At 46.4% G+C, this 25,345-nt stretch overlaps 1 protein-coding gene across 2 annotated transcripts in view; it reads left to right on the top strand.

The window, feature by feature from the left end:
- Positions 1–25,345, top strand: part of PACS1 (phosphofurin acidic cluster sorting protein 1) — a 173,828-nt gene that overhangs the window by 133,651 nt on the left and 14,832 nt on the right. For both annotated transcript variants that reach the window (XM_064364727.1, XM_064364728.1), the window contains exons 3-11: positions 9,502–9,591; positions 10,193–10,318; positions 13,936–14,080; positions 14,337–14,428; positions 14,512–14,592; positions 17,246–17,305; positions 18,142–18,302; positions 18,637–18,730; positions 24,398–24,478. In XM_064364727.1, the coding sequence (XP_064220797.1) occupies positions 9,502–9,591; positions 10,193–10,318; positions 13,936–14,080; positions 14,337–14,428; positions 14,512–14,592; positions 17,246–17,305; positions 18,142–18,302; positions 18,637–18,730; positions 24,398–24,478 (930 nt within the window). The remainder of the gene's footprint in view (positions 1–9,501; positions 9,592–10,192; positions 10,319–13,935; positions 14,081–14,336; positions 14,429–14,511; positions 14,593–17,245; positions 17,306–18,141; positions 18,303–18,636; positions 18,731–24,397; positions 24,479–25,345) is intronic.

The following is a 25,345-nucleotide window of genomic DNA, read 5'->3' as shown; positions in this document are numbered from 1 at the left end:
GATCTGAGGAAAGCGGGAAGGTATGAAATCATCCTGCAGTAGCAGGGTGGGAAGGTGAGAGGACATGGAGAAATATAGCATGATTGCCAGGCAGCAGTGGAGGCCACTTAAGATTTGGGTCATAAATTTAAAGTGAGATCAGCTAGCCTGATTATGTTCCTCTCCAGGCATGTTCAGCTGGGACCGTTGGATTTAAATAGGGTTGTAATTTACCATGTGGGTATAGCAGAGAAGGGCAGGGCAGAGGAGCTGGGGGGCATGCAAGGCATGTTTATAAACATGGATCACGGCATTGGAGCTGGGCGAGGAGGGAAGGGGGCAGCAAGCACCTGAGGAATGGTGAAGGGGGCGTCCGTGGGTTATAGGTCCTGGTGGGCTTGAGGCATCGTTGCAGTTGACACACTGGAGATGGTGAATCTGCTGGGAGGATAAGAGGCAGCCATCAGAGAGGGGTGCAGGAGATGAGCATTGGTTGTAATGATCAGCAGTGGTGAGGCCTGAGTGTGATTGTGTGGGTGTGTGGCTGAGATGGGTGCAGGGACGGGAGTGTTAGAAGACAGGAATGAGAGGACCTAGAGGCCAGCATGTTAGACACAGCATGTACTGAAAGCATAAAGCATTAAGACCAGAGTAGTGTTAGGGAGAGGAATAGAGTCGAGCACGAACAAAACTCAAGAACGAGCAGCAATGTAGGCAGTTGCATACAACAGCAAAGAGTGGAGGGTGATCTAAGTGGATGGCATCAATGCAAAATGGGGATTTTTTACGAGATAGAAGGGAGAATGTTCTAGAACTGGTGCTAAGCAGCAAACAGGACACCTGCCCCACCTCCAAGCCCAATGGTGTATGGGTTGTAGGAGAAAAGCAGCCACCATTGGAGAAGGATGCCCAGGAAGCAGCTCAGCCTCAGTACCGTTGATACTTTGGCCAGATCGTTCTCTGCTGTGGGGTGTCCTGTGTGCTGTAGAACAGTCAACAGCATCCCTGGCCTACACTGTCCAGATGCCAGGATCATCCCTCCAACCCAGTTGTGACAACTAATGATCTCCAAATATTGCCAAATAGCTTCCTGGGAGCAAGACGATGCCTGGTTGAATGCCACTGTTACCTATAAACCACATTTTAGATCCTCTCAGCATTTCTTTTTCTTTGCTTTTTTTTTTTTCCTTTGTTGCCCAGGCTGGAATGCAGTGGCTGGTCATAGGTTGACCATGGTGCACTACAGCCTCAAACTAATGGGCTCAAGCAGTCCTCCCAAGCAGCCAGGACTGCAAGTGCATACCACCACACCCGGTGCTCTCAGCAATTCTGAGATTCCTTTTCCAGAGATTTCTTTTTTTCATTCCTCCCAAAGTGCTGGGATTACAGGCGTGAGCCACCACGCCCAGCCCAGAGTAGGCAAAGATTTCTTAGACATGTCTCAGAAAGTATTAACCACAAAAGAAAAAGAATAATAAAATTGACTTGATGAAAATTAAATACTTTGTCAAAAGATACCATTAAGAAAATGAATAAGCAAGATATTTACAGTACATATGTCTAACAAATGACTTGTATAAATAAGAAACTCTTAACAATTCAAGACAAACAACCCAATTTTTTTTTTTTTTTTTTTTGAGATAGAGTCTTGCTCTGTCATCCAGGCTGGAGTGCAGTGGTGCAATCTCAGCTCACTGCAGCTTCTGCCTCCTGGATTCAAGCTATTCTCCTGCCTCAGCCTCCTGAGTAGCTGGGACTACAGGCACATGCCTCCACACCCAGCTAATTTTTGTATTATTAGTATAGTCAGGGTTCACCATATTGGCCAGGTTGTTCTTGAACCCCTGACCTTGTGATCCACCCACCTCAGCCTCCCAAAGTGCTGGGATTACAGGTGTGAGCCACTGCCCTTGGCCTCACAACCCAATATATTTTTTTTAATGGGCAAAGAAGTTTGATCGGGCACTTAATAAATGGAGATGTACAAATTACCATTAAACTGATGGAAAGATGATCAATTTTTTTAGTTGTCAAGGAAATGCAAATTGCAACCACACGATGTTCTTCATGTACCCATTAGGATTCGTGAGTCAAGGGCTTGCCAAGTGTTGGTGTGGACATGGAGCAGCAGAAAGACCTCACGCTGCTGCTGCGGGTGTGGAATGGACCGGTGTCTTGGAAATTAGTCTGGCAGTTTCTCATGAAGTTCAACATACATATACCCTAAGACCCAGCAATTCTATCTCAAGAAAAAACTAAACGTATGTCCACACAGACTTGCACAAGAATGGCAGCTTTAGCCATAATAGCCAAAAACTAGAAATAACCTAGACGTGGATACTCAGCAGCCAGAGACTGACTAAATGGTGCAGTACAGGCTGAGTGTCCGTCATCCAAAGTGCTTGGGGCCAGAAGCGTTTTGGACTTCGATTTTTTTTGTGTGTTTTGGAATATTTATAATGAGATGTCTTGGGGTTGAGACCCAAGTCTAAACACGAAATTCATCTATGTTTTATATACACATAGCCTGAAAGTAATTTTATGAAATATTCTTAATTTTGTGCATGGAACAAAGTTTTGACTGTGATCTGACTGTGACCTGTCGCATGAGGTCAAGTATAGACTTTCCCACCTGTGGCATCATGTTGGCACTCATAAACTTTCAGATTTCGGAGCATTTTGTGGTTTTGGTTTTGGGTTTTTGTTGTTGTTGTTGTTTGTTGTTGTTTGAGACAGAGTTTCACTCTTGTTGCCCAGGTTGGAGTGCAATGGCGTGATCTTGGCTCACTGCAATCTCTGTCTCCCAGCTTCAAATGATTCTCCTGCCTCAGCCTCCCAGGTATCTGGGATTACAGGCATGTGCCACCATGCCTAAATAATTTTTTTTTTTTTTGTATTTTTAGTAGAGACAGGGTTTCACTATATTGGCCAGAGTGGTCTTGAACTCCTGATCCTCAGGTGATCCACCTGTCTCAGCCTCCCAAAGTGCTGGGATTACAGGTGTGAGCCGCCATGCCTAGCCCAGATTTTGGAGCATTTTGGATTTTGGATGAGGGATGCTCAGCCTGTATATATTCATAGAATAGCCTTCTATTCAGCAATAAGGAGTGAACTGTTGGCACATGCAAAAACTGGGATGAACCTCAGACACATTGTGCTGGGCAAAAGAAGCCATACCTGACTAGTATACAGTGTAGGATTCCATTTGTATGAACTTTAAGGCCTGGCACAGTGGCTCATGCCTGTAATCCCAACACTTTGGAAGGCTGAGGCAGGTGGATGGCTTGAGCCCAGGAATTTGAGACCAGCCTGGGCAACATAATGAGACTGTCTCTACCAAAAACACACATCAGCCAGGTGTGGTCGTGTGTGCCTGTGGTCCCAGCTACTCAGGAGGCTAAGGTGGGAGAATCACTTGAATCCAGGAGGTCGAGGCTGCAGTGAGCTGAGATTGTGCCACAGCATTCTAGCCTAGGTGGCAAAGTGAGACTCTGTCTCAAAAAGAAGAGAAAAAAGTTTAGACCAGGCATGGTGACTCATCACTATAATCCCAGTACTTTGGGAGACCATAGTAAGAAGATTGCTTGAGGCCAGGAGTTTGAGAACATCCTGGGCAACATAGCAAGACCCTGTCTTTTAAAAAGAAGGAAAAAAATTTGAGAACAGGCAAAGCTAAAGTATGGTGAGAGAATTGAAAACAGTGCTCGTCTCTGGGAGAGTGGCACAGGGTAGGCTGGAAAGGGCCACCAGGGCTCTTTCTGGAGCAGCTGATGTGTTCTGTGCCTTGATGTAGATGTGGGCCACACTGTGTGTGCTTTTATCAACTCATACTCATTAAGTCCTGTGGACTTAAGATTTGGGCACTGTATTTAAATGAAACTTTAATTGTTTAAGTCATTTATACAAGTTTACTAGCATTCCTTAGGCCCTCCTGCTGATCTATTTTTACAGCTTAAAAATAGTTTAGCCAGGCCAGGCGCGGTGGTTCATGCTTATAATCTCAGCACTTCGGGAGGCCAAGGCGGGCAAATAATGAGGTCAGGAGTTCAAAACCAGCCTGGTCAACATGGTGAAACCCAGTCTCTACTGAAAATACAAAAGAACTAGATGGGCATAGTGATGGGTGCCTGTAATCTCAGCTACTCAGAAGGCCGAGGCAAGAGAATCGCTTGAACCCGGAAGGCAGAGGTTGCAGTGAGCCAAGATCGTGCCACTGCACTCCAGCTGGACAACTGAGTAAGATTCCGTCCCAAAAAAAAAAAAAAAAAAGAATAGCTTATCCCCACTTTGTTTTTTCAGAGCTAAATTTATTTATTATTATTATGGAGTGTTTTCTTCTATAGAAAACAATCTATCACTTATAATTTTCTGAGTTTAATAGTGCAGCCTGTGATTAGCAGCAAGTGCCATCATTCCTACTTATCTGTATCCGGTTTTGACCCTAGTTTCAGTACTGTTCCACCTACTCCCGTCCCAAACCAGAAACAGTACACACTACACTCATCTCAACCACAACTCTTTCCTATGCAGATGTGCCACATGCTGGTGTAGCTGTGCCCTTGGAGGTACATATACTGTCTACCTCATTATCAACCAGTGGCCTCCACATCTCATTTAATTTCAGCTCACAAACATCAATTCTGTTGCTCTTTTACTTCAGTCTTTCCTGTAACATCACACCTGCACACATAAACACGTGCAGCCCGTACATATGTCAGAGTGGGGAAAAGAGTAGGCGGGTGGTTTTTGATAGAATGAAGCCATCGCACGCCTGGGTATTTGAAGAATGGAGTCGTAGAGTCAGAAAAACTGACTTTGAGCTTTGACTCAGCTATTGAGCATGTTACTTAAGCTAAGAAATAAAGTTGTTGGGAGTATTAAGTACAGCTAATATTAGCTATTCCCAAACTTTTTGGCCTCAGGACCCCTTTACACTCGTAAAATTTATTCTGGACCCCAAAGAGCTTTTGTTTATGTACTTTATATCTAGCAATTATTATAATAATAAGCCTAATAGGATAACAGAATAATAATTTTTTATTAAAAATAACTACATTTTCCCCAAAAAAAGTGAGAAGAGTAGATCATTTGATGTTTTTCTAAATCTTTTTAGCATCTGCTGGATTCTCCTAGATGCTTCAGCACTCAGTCTTTTGCAACATCATGTGTGATGTAGCCTCTGGAAGACATTGTACTCTCATGACAGCATGAGTACAAAAGGCAAAGATTGTATCCATGTTGACCTCGGAACCCTTGGAAGAATCCATTCCTCATATGGAAAGTTCATGAAGAACATGCATTCTCTGTGAGGCTTAGGGAATTCTTTGAGACTTAGGCTTTCTTTCAGTTCAGTGCTTAATAGCATAGGATGTGTTTCCCAGGAAAACAAATAAAGCATGTGTATCTCTGATGTTAATTCATTTGCAGAGACTTTCCTCTTAATTCTTTTAAAGAAACATAAGGAAGTAGGGCATTTTCCACTTGGCTACATATTAAGAATAACTGGCCTTTTTGGATGTATCATTTTTAGCAGCACAGAACTTGACTAGGAGAGTATTAGCTCTGAGCTGAGAAATCTTAAAAGAACCCTAAGCACCAATTACTTTTTCTTTTTCTTTTTCTTTTTTTTATTAGAGTGAGAGAGAGAAGACAGCTCCCACACTTGTGGGAGGGGAACCCAGAAGGGGAAATCCCTGATTACTTTTTTCAACTTTTGTTTTGGAAAAATTTCAAACATATGCAAAAGTAGACAGTAGTTTACAGTTCCCTTGAACCCCTTACCAAGCTGCAGTGGTTATCAACTCATGGCCTGTCTTGTTTCATCTATGCCCCCACCTGTTTCCCTTCACCAGTGTTATTTTGAGGCAATCCATATATCATAGCATTTCACCCACATATATTTCAATATGTATTTCAAAAATGTAGGCAATAAGCTTTAAACAAAACCACAATACCATTATCACACTTTGGCTGGACATGGTGGCTCATGCCTGTAATCCCAGCAATTTGGAAGACTGAGGCAGGAGGATCACTTGAGGTCAGGAGTTCAAGACCAGCCTGGCCAACATGTGGTAAGACCTCATCTCTACTAAAAATACAAAATTTAGCCAGGTGTGGTAGCACGCACCTGTAATCCCAGCTACTCGGGAGGCTGAGGCAAGAGAGTCACTTCAACTCGGAAAGCTGAGATTGCAGTGAGCCGAGATCACACCACTGCACACCAGCCTAGTTGACAGAGCAAGACTCTGTCTGAAAAAACAAAACAAGGCCAGGCACAGTGGCTTACTCCTGTAATCCCAGGAGTTTGGGAGGCCAAGGTGGGTGGATCACGAGGTCAGGAGTTCAAGACGAGCCTGACCAACATGGTGAAACCTGTCTCTACTAAAAATATTAAAATTAACTGGGTGTGATAGCACGTGCCTGTAATCCTAGTTACTCAGGAGGCTGAGGCAAGAGAGTCACTGGAACTTGGGAAGCAGAGATTGCAGTGAGCCGAGATCACACCACTGCACTCCAGCCTAGTTGACAGAGCAAGACTGTCTAAAAAGAAAAACAAAACAAGGCCGGGCACAGTGACTCACACCTGTAATCCCAGCACTTTGGATGGCCGAGGCAGGCAGATCACGAGGTCAGGAGTTTGAGACTAGCCTGACCAACATGGTGAAACCCCGTCTCTACTAAAAATACAAAAATTAGCTGGGCCTGGTGGCGCACACCTTTAATCCCAGCTATTCAGGAGGTTGAGGCAGGAGAATCACTTGAACCCAAGAGGTGGAAGTTACAGTGAGCCAAGATTGTGCCACTGCATTCCAGCCTGGGCGTGAAAGAGTGAGAGTCCATCTCAAAAAAAAAAAAAACTTAATGTCACAGAATCAGTGTTCAGATTTCCAATTGTAACATAAATCTCATAAATGTGTGGGTCTTGTAAGAGAGAATGACGGTTGGTTTTGCTTTTTATAGTCTATTTGATGCATTCGGTCTTTAGTTGTCACTATAGCGCTCAAGCTTCTGGGTGTCCCAAGGCCCTGCCCTGTGTTTGGGCTGACTGTGTGCTTCTGCTGATGTTATTTATTTTGTTTTATTTTTGTTGTTGTTTGAGACAGGGTCTCTGTTGCCCAGGCTGGAGTGCAGTGGTGTGATCTTGGCTCATTGCAACCTCTGCCTTCGAGGTTAAACCAGTTCTCCCACTTCAGCCTCCTGAGTAGCTGGGACTACAAGTGTACGCCACCATGCCTGGCTAATTTTTGTATTTTTTGTAGAGACGGGGTTTCCCAGTGTTGCTCAGGCTGGTCTTGAACCTCTTTCTTCAGGTGATTCACCCACCTCAACCTCCCAAAGTGCTGGGATTACAGGCATGAGCCACTGCACCGTGCCTTCTGCTGATTTTATACCCAGCCTTCCCCCGTGGCCGTCGCCCTTAGGCAGCATCACTATAGAATGACATAACCATCAGGGCTCCCCTTCCCTGGTCTCATTTTGGCCTCATGAGTGTCCAAGGCATTTTTCCATGTGTGGAATTTTCCCCTAAGGGTCAGCACCACAGCATAGTACCATTTCAACAGAAACAGCTCCCAGAGTAATCACAGCTATGCCGAAGACACGCGAGAGATGAGTAGCTCAAAAATTTGTCATTAATTATAAACAGGGATGGGTGTGGGGCTCAAATCTGTAATCTCAGCACTTTGGGAGGCCATGGCAGGAGGATCGCTTGAGCCCAGGAGTTCAAGACCAACTTGGGCAATGTAGTGAGACCCCGTCTCTACAAATAAAAAATAAAAATAGTAAAAATAATGTTTCAGTGAACACTTCTTGTTTACAAGTTTGTTTCTTTTTAAAAATCATTCCCAGCCCGGCATGGTGGCTCACATCTGTAATCCTAGCACTTTCGGAGGCTGAGGTGGAAAGATCATTTGAGCTCAGATGTTAAAGACCAGCCTGGGTAATATAGTGAGACCTCGTCTCTCTTTTTATTTAAAAAAGAAAAAAGAAAAAGAAAAAAATCATTCCCTCCAAGGTCATGAGATCAATGGGGAAAAAAGAAAATAATATATAAAAATCATTCCCTTAGAATTTTTTTGGGGGATTACAATTTTTGAATGGAAATGTTTCTTTATTGCCAGGCTACTTTCTAAAAGGGTTACTGTAATTTACTTTCCTTCAACAATGAATGAATTTATAAATCCTACCATATCCTTACCAACTTTGGATATTGTGTTTTTATTATTGATACTAATTTTAAAACTGCTTATTTTTTTTAGACAAATTTATTCAACAACATTATTTGTGTACTGGGAATCATATTGAACAAGTCTTACGATTGTCTCATGGATCTCGAAGTTTAGTAAGATTCAGTAACTGGCAGTAAGAGGGCTGTCTAACCCAAATATTAGATTTGGAGAGGGGGGAGGTTAAAGAGGAAGTTCCTGGGGAAAAAAATTTCAGCTAAGCTGAGACCTGAAAGATGAGTTGGTTTCTTGTGTTCAGAAGCCAAAAAAAGCATCCAAAAAGAGAAGAAAAGCACATGAAAAGGTCCAGAGACAAGACAGTATACCTGGAGAATCAGAGGGGAGGGAAGGGGAGCAGTGGGCAGAAAGGGTCATATACACGCTGGGGGCTGACACTACCAGCCTCTTCCCCAGGAGTGCTGGGAACTCACAGGCATTAACAAATCATTTTGCTGTGAAAACCCTTTATGAACCCTACATGCTGTATGTAAAATCATACCTGTGGTAGAGGCTTGATTCAAATAAGTACAACAAAGACTCATGAAATATTTGTACTGGTAAGAATGTTTTGGGCCAGGCGTGGTGGGTCATGTCTGTAATCCCCTCACTCTGGGAGGCTGAAGCGAGCAGGTCACCTGAGGTCAGAAGTTCAAGACCAGCCTGGCCAACATGGTAAAACCCTGTCTGTACTAAAAATACAAAAAAATTAGCCAGGTATTGTGGCAGGTGCCTGTAGTCCCAGCTACTCAGGAGGCCGAGACAGGAGAATCGCTTGAACCCGGGAGGCAGAAGTTGCAGTGAGCTGAGATCACGCTATTGCAGTCCAGCCTGGGCAACAGAACGAGACTCCATTTCAAAAAAATATAAAATTTAATTTTTTTCTTTAAAGAGAATGTTTTTAGAGCTTAGAAGTTGTTTGCAACATATTATTTCTTTTGGTTTGATTTTTGGTGACACAGCTTTGACAGGTTTTTTTCTTTTAATTGTTAATATTGTTTGAGACAGGGTCTCGCTCTGTCACCCAGGCTGGAGTGCAGTGCCATGATCATGATTCACTGCAGGCTCAAGTGATCCTGTACCTCAGCCTCCTGAGTAGCTGGGACTACAGGCACATGCACCACCACACCCAGCCAATTTTTTTTATTTTTTGTAGAGATGCGAGTCTCAGTATGTTGCCCAGACTGGTCTCAAACTCCTGGGTCCAAGCAGTCCTTCTGCCTCAACCTCTCAGTGCTGGGATTACGTAATGGCATGAGCCACTGCACCTGACCAAACAGACTTTTCTTCTCGGTTTCAGGGTTCAAAAAGAATTCTTCGCTCCAATGAGATTGTCCTTCCAGCTAGTGGACTGGTGGAAACAGAGCTACAATTAACCTTCTCCCTTCAGGTGAGACTCTCCTAATCTTAGGTCCCTAACATGTCATATCCTGGCTAGTCCTCAAACAGTCCTCTAACCCAGAGACTGTTTTATCGCAGACCAGCCATTGCTCAACTTGGGCAGGAATGAATAAAAGTCACCTGGAGGTTTATGGCTGGCCTGGAGAGCCAAAACCACCCCTTAGCCAGCCACGGTAAGGGTGTGGAAACCTGAGTAGGCACCGTGGCTCCTTCTTCCCTTCCTCTGCCTTGGATAACACTGTTACCCACCTGCTGCACCCCATCACCTCTCCTTAGTGATCCTCACACACCCCGTGGACTGTGCCATCTTCAGCCTCCACGTCGGGATCTCCGTCCGTCCCTTCTATGTCTTATCCCTCATAGTCTGTGTCCCTCTCATCATAATTCAGGGCTGTGGCGTGGAAGCCAGGCACCGAGCCAGTCAGCTCCACCAGCAGCAACTTCATGACTCTCCTTTCACCCCTGACTGCCCCATTTACAGACAGGATGCATTGAAGCACAGAAATATTGTGTGTCCTCTGGGAGGACAAGAACCCCTCAGGGACTCAGCTGCCCATTAACCATGCTCGACTCTGTTTTGTATTTCGTAGTACCCTCATTTCCTTAAGCGAGATGCCAACAAGCTGCAGATCATGCTGCAAAGGAGAAAACGTTACAAGAATCGGACCATCTTGGGCTATAAGACCTTGGCTGTGGGACTCATCAACATGGCAGAGGTGAGAGGAACACAGTCTCCAGACTGTTGGCCTTTGAGTCAGAGAGCCCAAGGGAGACCCCAGCCCAGCCATTTGAGCCTTCCACATGATTTTCCCAGCCTGCTGGCTAGGTGCTTAATTCTGTTTTACAAGTTAATTATTTTATTGGAAATTCAGAATATACTTATTTTTATCAAGTACTTTCTCCTTCATGAAAAATTTTCTTTAGCTTTTAAAAAGGTAAAACTCAAGAAATTACATAAAATTTCAAACTTTCAGAAAAGTTTACAAGAATAGTATGAAGAATTCCCATGTGTGGAATTGCCTAAGTTCTTCAACATATCACCGCAGTTTTTTTTTCTCTCCTCATAGATATATTGATAGGCATTATTTTCTGAGCCATCTGAGAGTAAGTTGCCAGCATGGTGCCCCATTACATGTTAATACTGCGCCATGTTAATTACCTTAACATGAGAATACTGTGCTGTCTAAGCTCACTGCTGCCATCAAGATCAGGACACTAACATTGACATAAGATTGCCGTCTAACCCCCAGTCCCCGTCGGACTGTGTTAAGTGTCTCAGTGATATCCTTTATGGGCCTGGGATCTGCTCTAGGATTACGTGATGCATGTCGCTATGTCGTTAGTTCCCTTCAGTCTGCAGCAGCCCCTGGGTTTTCCTTACCTTTCATGATCTTGACATTTTTTAAGTGCACAGGCTGAGTACTTTATTGAATACTCCTCAGTCCAGGTTCGTCTGGTGTTCCCTCAAGATTAGATTCCACCTGTGTATTTCTGGCGGCATTACCATAGAAGGGCTGTGTTCTCAGCGCAGCTTAGGCGGCACCTGATGTCAATTGGTTCCTTTCCTGGGGATATTAACTTTTAATTTTTTATATTTTCAATTTTTTTTTAATAGAGACAAAGTCTTGCTCAGTTGTCCAGGCTGGTCTCAAACTCCTAGGCTCAAGCAATCCTCCCTCCTTGGCCTCCGAAAGTGCTGGGATTACAGGCATGAGCCTCTGTGCCTGGCCTGATATTATCGCTCAGTTAAAATGGAGTCTGCAGGGTTTTTCTACCACAAAGTTAATTAATAAGCATTTTGTACTTACTGAAAAAAATATTTTACAGGGAGATATTTTGAGACTATATAACTATCTTTTTCCTTATCACATTTTCACCCACTAGTTTTAGTATCTATTCATGATTCTTTTTTTTTTTTTTTTTTTTGAGATGGAGTTTCGCTCGTTACCCAGGCTGGAGTGCAATGGCGCGATCTCGGCTCACCGCAACCTCCGCCTCCTGGGTTCAGGCAATTCTCCTGCCTCAGCCTCCAGAATAGCTGGGATTACAGGCGCCTGCCACCATGCCTGGCTACTTTTTTTTTATTTTTAGTAGAGATGGGGTTTCACCATGTTGTCCAGGGTGGTCTTGAACTTGTGACCTCAAGTGATCCACCTGCCTTGGCTTCCCAAAGTGCCGGGATTACAGGCATGAGCCACCATGCCTGGCCTTATTAATTGGCTTTCTGTAGTAAGATAGTGCTTTTCCTTTGCTCTCATTTATTTGTGTCAATTATGGACTGTGGATTCCTGTTTTATTTAATGGGGCTGAATCTGCTACTACCATTTCTTTATTTGGATGCATAAACTTGTCAGCTTTGGCCCATGGGAGCCCCTTCATGCCAGCTTTGAATCCTTTGTACTATGTCTCATCATTCTTTACATCCTTCCATACTTTCTGGTATAAAACATTTCAGGCTCATCTTGTACTTGACCTGACCCAGCCCCAGAATGAGCGAATTCTCCTAGGAGCCCTGGTTCTTTTCGGTGGAGTATGGTGTTCAGAAACCAAGATCTGGGTACCAGGAGTGCCCATGTCCCCAGCTGGGTGTTATCCACTCCCTCTCAGCAGACAGAGCTGAGGAAGGTCTATCTGTATGCACACATGTGCTCATGTCTACATACATGCCACAGCTCCTTTCAGGTTTAGGTCCAGATCTGTCCAACTGGGTGCACACATCGATAATTTCAGTTCCAACCCAACACTCGCGGCTTTTTATAGCTTTTCTCTCTCCGTATTTCTAATTCCCTTTTAGAACAGTAAGAAGCCAGGCTGCGATTATTCTTAATACATATGCTCACTGGTGCAGCTCCTCGTGTGCCAGGCAGATCCTCTCAGCCCTGGCTAACAGGAAGAAGAAAACAGCCACTAATCTATTTTTAAAATTATTTCTGTACTTTAGTAAATTAAATAGGAACAATTTCATGGCCGTGATAGAAAATTTGAGATAGTCCCAGCCCGTCTTTCTGTCCTACTCATTCAGGGTTTGTGTCAGCATGGAGACAGGGGACAGTGAATTCCCACCAGCAGCCACTGCCCCTGCTGCTCCAGGCTCTGCCATTGCCTGTGGACTGGGCTCCTTTTCCTCATTGCCAGTGACAGTTAACCACCACCTGTAGCCCTGGCCTCACCCAGACTCAAGAGCAAGTTTCTCTGTGAAGGATTTACACTAAAATTAGTCCTAGAGATTAGCAACCATTTCCTTCCTTCCTTTCCTCCTCCCTCCTCCTTCCTTCCCTCCCTCCATCCCTCCCTTCCTCCCTCCCTGCCTTCCTTCCTCCTTCCCGTCCCCCTCCCTCCCTCCCTTCCTTCTCCCCTTCCCTTCCCTTCCTTCCCTCCCCCTCCCTCCCTCCCTTCCTTCTTCCCTTCCCTTCCCTCCCCTCCGCTCCCCCCTCCCCTCCCCTCTTTCCTTCCTTCCTTCCTTCTTCTCTTTCTCTTCCTTTCTTTTTTCTTTTTCTTTTCTTTCCTTTTTTTTTTTTTTTGAGATAGTCTCACTGTGTCACCCAGGCTAGAATGCAGTGGTACAATCACAGCTCACTGTAGCTTCAACTTCCTGGGCTCAGGTGATTCTCCCACCTCAGCCTCCCAAGTAGCTGGGACTACAGGCATGTGCCATCACACGCAGCTAATTTTTTTATTTTTAGTAGAGACAGGGTTTCACCATGTTGCTAAGGCTGGTCTCAAACACCTGGGCTCAAGCAATCTGTCCGCCTCAGCCTCCCAAAGTGCTGGGATTACAGGAACAGGCTACTGTTCCTGGCCGAGCAACCATTTTCAATTGTGATTATTATCTTTAAGCATGTGGCCCTGACCAGCGGCTGGCACTTCTGGGGATAGTTTTAAAGTTAAGACCTTAGGCCAAGTGCAGTGGTTCATGCCTGTAATTCCAGCACTTTGGGAGGCCAAGGCAGGAGGATTGCTTAAACCCAGTTCGAGATCAGCCTGGGCAACACAGTGAGACCCCATCTCTACATAAAATTGAAAAACTAGCCAGGCAGGGTGGTGTGTGCCTGTGGTTCCAGCTACTGAGGCTGAGGTGGGAGGATCACTTGAGCCTGGGAGGTCAAGGCTGCAGTGAGCCGTGATCTCACCACTGCACTCCAGCCTGGGTGACAGAGTGAGACCCTGTCTTTAATAATTATAAAAAACAAAGTAAGACCTTGAAGCGGTAGGATGGTAGGCATGGATTTGAAAATGAGGAAGGAAATGTATCGGCAGAATACATTTTTGCTTGTACATTCCTTGGCTGGGTTTCTCCAGGCGCCTCTGTAGTAACCGCCGCCCCTCGCTCTAGGTGATGCAGCATCCTAATGAAGGCGCGCTGGTGCTTGGCCTACACAGCAACGTGAAGGATGTCTCTGTGCCTGTGGCAGAAATAAAGATCTACTCCCTGTCCAGCCAGCCCATTGACCATGAAGGAATCAAATCCAAGCTCTCTGGTAAGACGCATGAAGCCTCTGGAGACCCTACAAACAGGGAGCCCATCCTGGGAAAGCTGAACAAGGCAGTGCCTGAAATGTTCCTGGGCAAGAGATATTTGGAGACCCCTGAAAGTAAAACATGGCTTCAGCCCTGGCCCTCCCCTCCATACTGGCTGTGTTTCCACCCAAAGAGAACCATTGATTCCAGCCCATCGAAGTCTCTCAGGCCAGACCTTCCCATTGCAAGGTTTTCTTACTCAGGTGTCTGTTGCAGATCGTTCTCCTGATATTGACAATTACTCTGAGGAAGAAGAAGAGAGTTTCTCATCAGAACAGGAAGGCAGTGATGATCCATTGCACGGGCAGGTAACTTTCTGTGGTCCCTCACATGGAGCATCCAAGAAGCTCCTCAGGTTTCCCACCTTCATTCTGTCCCCATATCCACTTAGGACCTGTTCTACGAAGACGAAGATCTCCGGAAAGTAAAGAAGACCCGGAGGAAACTAACCTCAACCTCTGCCATCACAAGGGTGAGCGTCAAAGGTCTGGGGAATGCTTGGCTAAGATTTTCAGTCTGGGGGTAGGTTGGCAGCAGCATATTCAGGCCTAGTGGAGGCTTCGTAAAATCTATCAACGCAGGGTCATCCCGTCACGATTCTGATGCACGCTCTATAGCTTCACCACCACCCAATTAGACTCACTGTTGCTGGGAACCATTATTACTGATAAGATTATTATATCCTTCAGGTTATCGTCGGATAGAAAAAAGGAGAACCCTTCTTTTAGAATTCAGAACAGATAGTGGTCCTTCAGGGGACAGACCCCCTCCCATCCACTCCAGTGGCTGCTTCATGTCACATGCTGTCTGCTGCAGAGAGAAGGCCAGCTCCCTCTAGGAGTAGCACTAGTTTTGATCATGTGCTGAACTTATGCAGAGATGATAGGCTGGTCATGAAGTACTCCTATAAGGCTTGCTAAGCTTTAATTACATCAGATATCATTCCTGCCTTACCGGATCCATGACCTTGGAGACCAGGTACCTTTTGATGCTTTTCCTACATAAAACTTCCTCAAGAGTCACTGTTTTGATGACACTCGAGTCCTGGACTGAGAAGCTAAAAACTCAATTCCGAAGTGGTCTTTGACAGATTCTGGAGTTCCTGCACTGAAGTGTGGGAAGGCCAGAAGTGCTGGGAGCTTTTCTGAAGGGGAATTCACAGCTCCATTTTCCCAGAGGCATCCTGATTCTCCCCAGTGCAGAGCTAGCCTAGCGTCCAACCCTCTGAGAGCCAAGATGCCCTCCCCTTCAGGGATGAAATGGAGGCCAGATGCTGTCACCTTTCCCATCACACTGAGGTGTCACTCGGCTTCAGGTAAATCTACAAGACTGACCTGGATTTCCCATCCAGTCAGTGACTAGGGAGTGGGAGGACTGTTTCCTTGTCCTCAGGCGGCCAGCTCTTGATTGGTGCTCCACATGGTCCCCATGAGGTGTGTCACCAAGTCTCCCAATGCTTGACCTCCATTGCACTCTGGAAATAGGGAGTGGCTGCAGGATCTCTCTCTAGTCAGCCCCTACTGCTGAGGCTTTCTTTTTCCTGCTCTGTAACCAAAAAGCGGCCCTATTTTCTTCCCAACATGTTCCCCTAGAGCTCCGTAAGTCACCTCTTCCTACATGGGGGCTCCTCCTTGGCATGACACTAGTACACGACCAGAGTTCAGTGCTCCTGCTAATGTTCACTCCCCCAGAGATTTTTTTTAAGCTGCAGGTACTTTCCGGTTCTATCCCAGAGACTTAGTGACCTCCCTTAGTGCCTGTCTCCTCTGTGCACGCACATTCTTCTCTCCCACCAAGAACACAGATGTACTTGACCTTCTCTGAACATGTCTCATGCTGCTCTGTTACTGTGAGCTCAACTTTTTTTCTCTGCTGTGAATGCCCTTTCTGCCCTTTCTTTGAAGACCTATCAGCCTTGCAAGTTCATTGTTTCCATCCCCAGATGGTGAGTCTGTCATTCAGGCAGGAAGTACGTATGATGACAAGCTAAGCATCATGCCCAGAGACAGAGAGATAAGGCCCAGTCCATGCCATCAAGGAGCACACAGCATCTAGTGACACCACACATCTCAATAAGTAATTACAGCCCAGTAGGACAGATGCCATAAGACAGAGCTTTGCAATGACACCAGAGGACTGTGGCCACCTGTCCCAGGAGTGCCAAGACAGCTTCTCAGATGAGATGCTGAGAGATGGGTTTTTTAAAATAAAATTTCACCAAGTGAATCTGGGGAAAATTTGTATTCAAGGCAGAAGATACCCTATATAAAGGCCCAGCACAACAGCATGCAGTTTTTCCCAGGAACTCAAAGCAGTGAGTTTCCACTTGACTATGGGATGTGAAGGGGCAAATAGAGAGATAAGGCTAGAAACAGGCAGATCCAGGCTTCAGACACTTACAGGCCTGACTGTTGAGCTCTGTTCAAGTAGTGGCAGCCAATGAAGACTTCTAGCGGGAGGGTAGCATGAGCGGGTTTGCACTCAGAAGGACCACTATGGGCTGTGGTGGGAACAAGGCCAGAAATAGGCAGGCAGGGCATGAGGTGCCAGCTGAGGGCCATTGCTGTGATCCCAGAGAGGCGAGGAGAAAGGCCTATATGGAAACAGTTGTGTCACAGATGGAAAAGGGAGGGTCTGAGGTAGAGAATGGACCTGCAGGGAGAACGGGAAGGAGAGACCGATGTGGGTTCAGGTACGTTGGCAACATCAGTAAGAGGATGGGAGTGCAGGAAGAAGACGCTGCATTCTGCCAAGGAGCTAGTGAGGCTGGCTGCCTGCAATGTGCATGCAGAAGTGGGAATCAGCAGTTGGCACTGTGGATCCAAAGGGCGAGAGAAAGAGATGAGCTGGAGATGCACATTTGGGAGGTGTTGGGGCAGAGCGGGACAGAGGACCTGGGGATAGACATTACCCCTCCCCACAACTGTACCCAGGGCCCAGGAGCCATACTGGAATTTGGGCCTATCTTCCTAACAGGCTTCAAGTGCCAAGGCAGAGACAAAGTCCTCCAGTCTTCATGTCCTCCCATAGCTCATCACGAAAGTGGGCTCTAGTAGACATTTATTGACTTGAATTGACCCCAAGTGGACATTGTCTGAGAACTATCATACGATCTGTCCCTACAGCAACCTAACATCAAACAGAAGTTTGTGGCCCTCCTGAAGCGGTTTAAAGTTTCAGATGAGGTACGGCCCCTTACTCCCAAGGTTAATGGTGAGTAGAATTCCCCGGGTTTCACCCAGCGTCCCTGGGGTGCACTCTGTATTGGCACTGGGGGTCAGGATTCCGGGATTAATATTCCTGCTCCCCATGGCATGCTTGGTAGAGCCCTAAGGGAGAGGGTGGCTAAGAAGGACTGAAGTGAGTGAAGAAGAGAGAAGGGCTGTGCACACAGCGCGGGGCAACGCAGCTACGCCCAACCCTCAGTGACGCCCAAGCCTCTGGTGTGGGATATAGGGACAGACCCGGTGGATGCCGCTGCAGTTGTCACTCAATTTCCCCTCTTACTCCACGGGAACATCAGTGAGCAGCAGCTTGGGAGGTGGAAATGTCCTTGGTCGTCAGCCCGGGAATAACCAGGAATGGGCCACTGAGAGAGAAGCAGTCTTTTCCCTGAGCTCCGGGAAGGACCCGTTTCCACAGGCTTCTCAGTGGGCTAACAGGGATAAAGATGAAAATTGCTGAGAGCAATTGCTTCGCCTTCCTGTGGGCTGTAAGGAGGGTAGGACAAGGCCACATGGGTGATTGGTCCTCAGGATTCCTCAGCTGTCCCTCCTGGCATAGCTTTCCAGTGTGGAGCGGTGGCAGGAACCAGCTGGGGCGGGGGTTGGGGGTGGCCTCACCATGTCCTTGCCCTCAGGCTGGATCACAGAAATGACATGAAGCTTACTCCAGCCAGTGTGAAGCTCTGGTGTGTCCCTTAAGTGGGACTGTAAGGGTAGCCCAAGAGAAAGGAGCTGCTCGTCAACCAAAACTGTTGATAGGGATGACCCTAAATTCAGAGACTCTTTTCCCACTGCAGGTGGGTTTTGGGCTGGAGCATGTGTCCCGGGAACAGATCCGGGAGGTGGAAGAGGACTTGGATGAATTGTATGACAGTCTGGAGATGTACAACCCCAGCGACAGTGGACCCGAGATGGAGGAGACAGAAAGCATCCTCAGCACTCCAAAGCCCAAGCTCAAGTGAGGCCCCCTCCTCCGTAGCTGGCCTCCCAACTCCTCTCCTTCCTGGCTACAGCAGTCTCCTGACCCCTCCCTCGCTGCCCCCTCCATTACCAGGGAATCTTGATCTTTCATCCTTTCTGAACCTCTGGCTTTCTGGGAGGAGGTCACTGTTTTGCCTCTCACTGACAGAAGTCCTATAGGACTCTCGGAAGCCCCCCTTTTTCCCTCCCATCCCACCTCTCCTCCCTGCACTTCCCTGCCCACCCACCCTGAATACCAGCTCCACTCAGCTCTCCCAGCTTGCTGTTCTGAGCCCTGGAGGCACTGACCTTGGCTGTGCTCTTCACTGCAGGCCTTTCTTTGAGGGAATGTCACAGTCCAGCTCCCAGACGGAGATTGGCAGCCTCAACAGCAAGGGCAGCCTTGGAAAAGACACCACCAGCCCTGTGAGCGCAACCGTGGCTGTGGGGCGGGGCAGGGCGGGACTGTGGCTTATTGGGGCTCAGTGCTCCGTCCTTCTGTATCTCTGATCAGGGCTCATGTTGTGACCTTAGAAAAGTGGCCTCATCTTGTTTTAGCCTCAGTTTTTCTCCTCTCAGTCCACGCTGGGAGCTTAGCTCTTCAGGGTCATTGCTGTGTTAGGCCGGGTGTTCCTTTTGGTCTGTTCCTGCTGTGGCCCAAAGCCTTCCCTCTCAGAACACACCTCCCCCTCTGCTGGGCACGGTAGTTCACATCTGTGATCCTAGCACTTTGGGAGGCCAAGGTGGGTGGATCACTTGAGCTCAGGAATTCGAGACCACCCTGAGCAACATGGTGAAAGCCCGTCTCTACAAAAAATGCAAAAGTTATCCAGGAATGGTGGTGCATGTCTGTAGATAAAGCTACTCAGGAGGCTGAGGCGGGAGGACCCCTTGAGCCCAGGAGGCAGAGGCTGCAGTGAGCTGTGATCACACCACTGCTCTGCAGCCTGGGTGACAGAAGAAGACCTCGTCTCAAAAAACAAACAAACAACCTGTCCCTTTGTGTCCATTCTGTGGTAGCTGAAAATGTGGCGTGGAGTGGCATTTGGCCAGTGGTGAGTGGCCCTGCACCAGCCTGGGGAAGGAACAGGTATAGAGAGGAGGGGAGCCCCTGAGATGTGCTCAGGAGGCCCTAGTAGGCTTTATTTGGGCCAAGAGAGGGGAGCAGTGCCCCGAGAAAATTTATAATTTAGTAAGAGGTTTCCGTTTTTCCTGGTGAGCAAGGGGAAAAGGGGGCATCTACTGTAGCAGCCGGAGCCCTGTCCGGTACCATGCTCTGCCCCTCCTTGGAAAGGCCCTGACCCTTCAGCGGATCACAGGCAGGGGTGTGGGTGAGCCTGAAGCGACCTCAGGCCTTGGGAAGCTGCTCTTCCTTTGTTTACAATGGAAGACAAGTGGGCATTGTCAAGATGTTAGTGCCCAGCTTAGGGTTTCCCCTCCAAAGCCCAGTGTTTTTTCTGTAGATCAAAGAAACAAATCCTGGAAACCAGTCTCTTGGAGCATCTCCTGGCTGCCCTTTTGCCTGTTGCCACCAGGTGGGGCTCTCTGCCAACTCACCGCTCTTTTTGGTTAGGACAGTGCCCAACGTGGCGTTCGTGAGGAAATGGTGGGAAGCTGCAGCCTAAACAGACTCCTCCCTGGGAGAAACCCAGCCCTGCCCCTGCAGACCCTGCACCCTAGATGCCATTCCAGACCAGGTTCATGGAGATCCAAGAACTGAAAAGACTTTCCTTTTTTTTTTTTAACCCCCTTTGTATACTTATTTATTTTATTTATTTTTTTATGTCGGAGTTTTGCTCTTGTAGCCCAGGCAGGAGTGCAATGGAGAGATCTTGGCCCACTGCAACCTCTGCCTCCCAAATTCCAGCAATTCTCCTGCCTCAACTCCCAGGTAGCTGGGACTACAGGTTCATGCCATCCATGCCCGGCTAATTTTTGTATTTTTAGTAGAGACAGGTTTTACCATGTTGGCCAGGCTGGTCTTGAACTCCTGACTTCAGGTGATCCCCTGCCTCGGCCTTCCAAAGTGCTGGGATTACAGGCATGAGCCATTGTGCCTGACCTAAATTTTTTTTTTTTTTTTTTTTGAGATAAGAGTCTGGCTCTGTTGCCCAGGCTGGAGTGCAGTGTCCGCCCAGCCACCTCACTTTCTTTAGTATTAGCATTTAGGATGTGACTTGGAGATGCTTTTCCTCACATGGAACTGCTGAATGGCCCTGCTGAATTGACACCATCCACATGGGCAGACCCCTGGCCATGAGACCTAAATTCCCTCTTAACTATCTGAGCTGACTCTAGAAAGAAACCTGGGAGCTGGTTGAGGGAGGACTGTTTCTCAGTGTTGTGGGAATGTAGAGTAGATGCTCCACTGTAACAAAATGTAACTAAATTACTAACTGAGACACTGCCCCAAAAGCAGTAAGCAGAACACCTAACACTGTGAGTGTTAATAAATGTGAGTTACCTGATTTACAAAACTTACAGAAAAAATCACCTAGGCACTCTGAGCCTCGGTGCCTCATCTTTAGGATACTGGTGTCAGTGTAGGAGCCCATTTGGCTCAAAAGCCAACCGAGTGTTGAGTGTTGGCCTTTATAATATGATGGCCTGAGGCCCCCTGTCTAGGCAAAAAACACATTTGGGACAGGGTAGAGCTTCTGTGTTTAAGTCTTGACTCCACCACTCCACTGACTGTGATCTTGGGCATGTTACTACGCCTTTGCTTCCTCATCTACAGTACAGGTTAAAGCTTGTGCCTCCCAAGGTACTGAGGAGACGGCATGGGATCATGCACATCAGACTCCGCGTGGCGTGCGCCTGACTGACTGACTGCTTACGGAACACTGCTCATTGAATATTGTGGCTTTTGTTATAATTCCTTAGTGCCATTTCAGTTTTGGACTCCTAAAACTTATAGAATCTAGATGTCTTTTTAGTGAGTCCTTCAAATTCTGGTTCCCTTGGCCAGGTTTCAGACTCACTTTGCTGGTTCTGTGCTGATATTTCTATTTTGAAGAGTCCCATATGTCTGGATGTGGGTGTGGAAGTTTGGAATCCTTTGGTAGGAAAGGTGCTTTGGGAACAGCAGAACAAAGCTGTGCTCTTAAATGGAGAACTTCTAAATGGATTAGGAAAAGACACGAGATTGTGCACGTGTAGGCAGGCATGCACACACCACCTTAGCTTGTGTCCTCTCTTCCCTGGTTTCCTAGCACTGTTATTTATTTTTCTTAATCTTGCTTTTTGTTCCCCACATTTTAGAGGATTTAGTTTATCACTAGAACCAGAAAGAATTTCTGCTGATAAAAATTATTTCAGTTGTTGAATTTTCCCAAGACTTGAGCACACAATGGCAACATAATTTGGTTCTCCAAGCTGATAACAATGAGCTCTGACAGTGCTTCAGCTAGGGCAGCCACAGATGCAGACTTCCAGCCACGACTGCCTGCTGCTAAGTCGCTGTTTCCACAGCACTATAAATAATGGTGTTAGGGCCTAGTCCATGAAACAATAGCCTACATATTACTCACTCTTGCCGCTTTCTCTCTGACACGTGCCTACACTCTTAGCCTTCAGCAGCTAACACTGTCCATGGGCAATGGTGCAGACTGCTGGGACCTCTAGTGATGCCTCAACCACATCTCATGACACTTGGTCAGACACAGCTGGAGCCCTGCTGGAGTTCCAACATCCTTGGGGGAGGAAAAAGCCCATTAGTGATTATAGAAGCAGGAACAGAAACATAGAGAAGTTGGGAATTCGTCCCTAGGAGGATTGTCTAGGACATCTGGAAGAGCCAGTAAATAGCAGGTGTCCTCTAAGCCCAATCCAAGTTAAAGATATTATCAGGAGATGGATATATGCTAATTACCTTGATTTAATCATTTCTCAATGTATCCATACATCAAAACAGGTTGTATACCATAAATATATACAATTTTTATTTGTCAATTATACCTTAATAAAGCTGGGGGGAATAAAGATCTTACTAAATTTTGGAACTTTGCCATGGAAGCAGTGCTGTAGCTGTCTTAACAACAAGGCATGCTACTTTAAAACCTCCCGGCGGACCTCTGTTACCACCTACTTCATTCTCTTTAAAACATGTTTAATTCATTTGTCATATTGAGATCCAAAATGGAGTGAAATTCTCTTTAGTCTCAGGCCTGACCAGAGCTTTTCCATGACTCTAGATTCTATTAACATTGGCTGAGGCCGGGGGCAGTGGTTCATGCCTGTAATACCAGCACTTTGAGAGGCTGAGGTGGGTGATCACTTGAGGTCAGGAGTTCAAGACCAGTATGGTCAATCAACATGGTGAAAGCCTGTCTACTAAAAATATAAAAATTAGTCAGGCATGGTGGCGGACACTTGTAATCCCAGCTAATTGGGAGGCTGAGGCAGGAGAATCACTAAACCTGGGAGGTGGAGGTTGCAGTGAGCCAAGATTGCACCACTATACTCCAGCCTGGGCAATACAATGAGACTCTGTCTGAAAAAAAAACCATTGGCTGATTATATAGACAAGGTGTAAATGAGCTAGCTCTGCAGTCTGGAGGCAACCTATTCGGTGGCTATGAGCCATTACACAAGCCAAAGCATCTGAAGATCTGGGGTCCTAGGGTCTGGCTCAGGCATGCTGAGTTAGTCCTGCAGATGCCCTGAAGCAGAGGTTCTCAACTGGGATGATTTTGCTTCCCAGACATTTGGCAATGATTGGAGACATTTTTGTTTGTCACAAATTAGGGGGTGGGGACTTTCCACTACCAGCACGTAGTGAGTAGAGGCCAGGGATGCTGCCAGACATCCCACAGTACACAGGACAGGCCCCCACAACAAAGAATGACCCAGCCCCAAATGTCAGTCATGTCAAGATGGAGGAACCCTGGTTTAGTGTGACACAGGGAGCCTGCTGCGGTGATCCTTGTTCTGTAGTTTGCCAAGTGACCCTGAACTTAGCCTGATGCTTCTCAGTATTATATGAATGACTCAGAGAAAGGACTTTGAGTAATTGGGAGGAAGTGGAATATCATTTATATTTTCTGCCTCCTGTGGTTCCGTACAAGAAACAAAAACATTCATTAAGGCCGGATCTTCCCTGCGTCTAAGGCCTACAACCCACAAGTCACTGCTGGTGACTTTTAGTTGCTGTCTGCCCAGCGAGAAGCAATATTAACAAGTATGAAACTCTGGTTATGCATCTGTATTTGCAAAGGAATTTTTTTTTTTTGAGATGGAGTCTTGCTCTGTTGCCAGGCTGGTGAGATCAAGGCTCACTGCAACCTCTGCCTCCTGGGTTCAAGCGATTCTCCTTCCTCAGCCTCCCGAGTAGCTTGGACTACAGGCGCACGCCACCACACCCAGCTAATTTTTGTATTTTTAGTAGAGATGAGGTTTCACCATGTTGGCTTGGATGGTCTCAATCTCTTGACCTTGTGATCCGCCCACCTCAGCCTCCAAAAGTGCTGGGATTATAGGCATGAGCCACTGTTTGTGGCCAAAAATTTTTAATATTTATGAGAAATGCTAATAAGAGTTAGCAGAATTAGGAGAATTAATTTATGCCTAAATGGTTTAAAATTGGGTGTCTTTCTGTTTAGTATATCCTGTAGGAGGTTTTTCTGGATATTCCCACCAGGCAAAAAGCATTTGGCTACTATGGATGTCTTTAGTCTCAAAATCAAAGACCTGAACCTAGCATACTCCTTCCACCACCAAGCAAAGGAGGCCTCCCCTCTGTGTCCTTCCTGGGCAAGGGTATTCACTGGATCCAGGGTCAAAGATTTCATGGATGCAATAGCAAAGCCATCGAAATTTTGAGCTTCTCTTCCCTAGTGACATCTCATGGGAGTCAGAATTTCTGGGTTGCGAATCTCCCTGTGTTATTGACTTAGTGATGATAAAGATAACTGATCCTTCCAAAACTTAGTTTTCACAAAAAATGTACCCCCCATGGCATAAGATAAAAGCCCTAAAGATTTTATGAGATTGGATATTAAATGAAAGTATTTTAAGCTTCATAGGGACCTAGTAAAACAAATTAGAGTGGTAGTTATTTGGATCAGTGATAACTAATTCTTATAATTTTTGCAGATGGAATTGGCTGCTCTAGAAAAAGTCAAATCTACTTGGATTAAAAACCAAGATGACAGCTTGACTGAAACAGACACTCTGGTATGTATGGGTCAGTTTCCTGTTTCAGCTGTTTCAAATAGTGTTTGTCCCTTTAGAAACAAAGACAGAAGGACCCTCAGGATCACCCTAGAAATTTCACCTAAATCTACAGGCTTATGAATGTCCTGCACTCTCTTTCTCCTGAAATCTTTACCTGTGGAATGTAACCTACCCTAGACACCAGGTTGCTCCCGAAATTAGTATAGCAGAAATGTCCTCATTCTGCCCTTTAATAAGAGCTGACCAAATGCTAGTTGGGGAAACTTTTCTCACCATCCGTCACCAACATCTTTCCTGGAAAATTGTCCCTTCATCCTTTGATGTTGCTTTTTCAGCAGCCAAGCAACCCACAGCATTCAGTCTCTGAGGGGCACTGGTCTGTGTTCTAAGAGGTGCTGGAGCTTCCCAGGAGCACAGGCCTAAGCCCTGGTGAAGTGAAATAGAGTCAGTTGGGATGCCTAGTTTTTTTACAGGTTGATTTGCACCCACATTTACTGTGTACCTGCTTGTGCTGGGCACTGAAGATGCAAAGATTGAGTGTGCCACAGTTCGCATCCCCAGTACCTCCTTGGGACTCTGCCAGGCGTGGTGGTGCACACCTGTAGTCCCAGCTACTCGGGAGGCTGAGGCGGGAGAATCACTTGAGACTACAGTGAGTCAAGATCATGCCACTGCCCTCCAGCCTGGGCAACAGAGTGAGACTCCATCTCAAAAAAAAAAAAAAAAAAAGATAATCGCTTGAGCCCACAAGTTCAAGGTTGCAGTGAGCTGAGACCGTGCCACTGCACTCCAGCCTGGGCAAGAGAGCAAGACCCTGTCTAAAAAAAGTAAAAAGGAAAGGAAAAAAAAAGAGGAATCAGACTTCAT

This window comes from Aotus nancymaae, unplaced genomic scaffold (assembly GCF_030222135.1).
Source record: "Aotus nancymaae isolate 86718 unplaced genomic scaffold, 86718_ANA_hifiasm-v0.15.2.pri h1tg000059l, whole genome shotgun sequence".
Lineage (NCBI taxonomy): Eukaryota > Metazoa > Chordata > Mammalia > Primates > Aotidae > Aotus > Aotus nancymaae.
The sequence above is the reverse complement of the archived record's forward strand: the minus strand, read 5'-3'. Positions and strand labels throughout refer to the sequence as shown.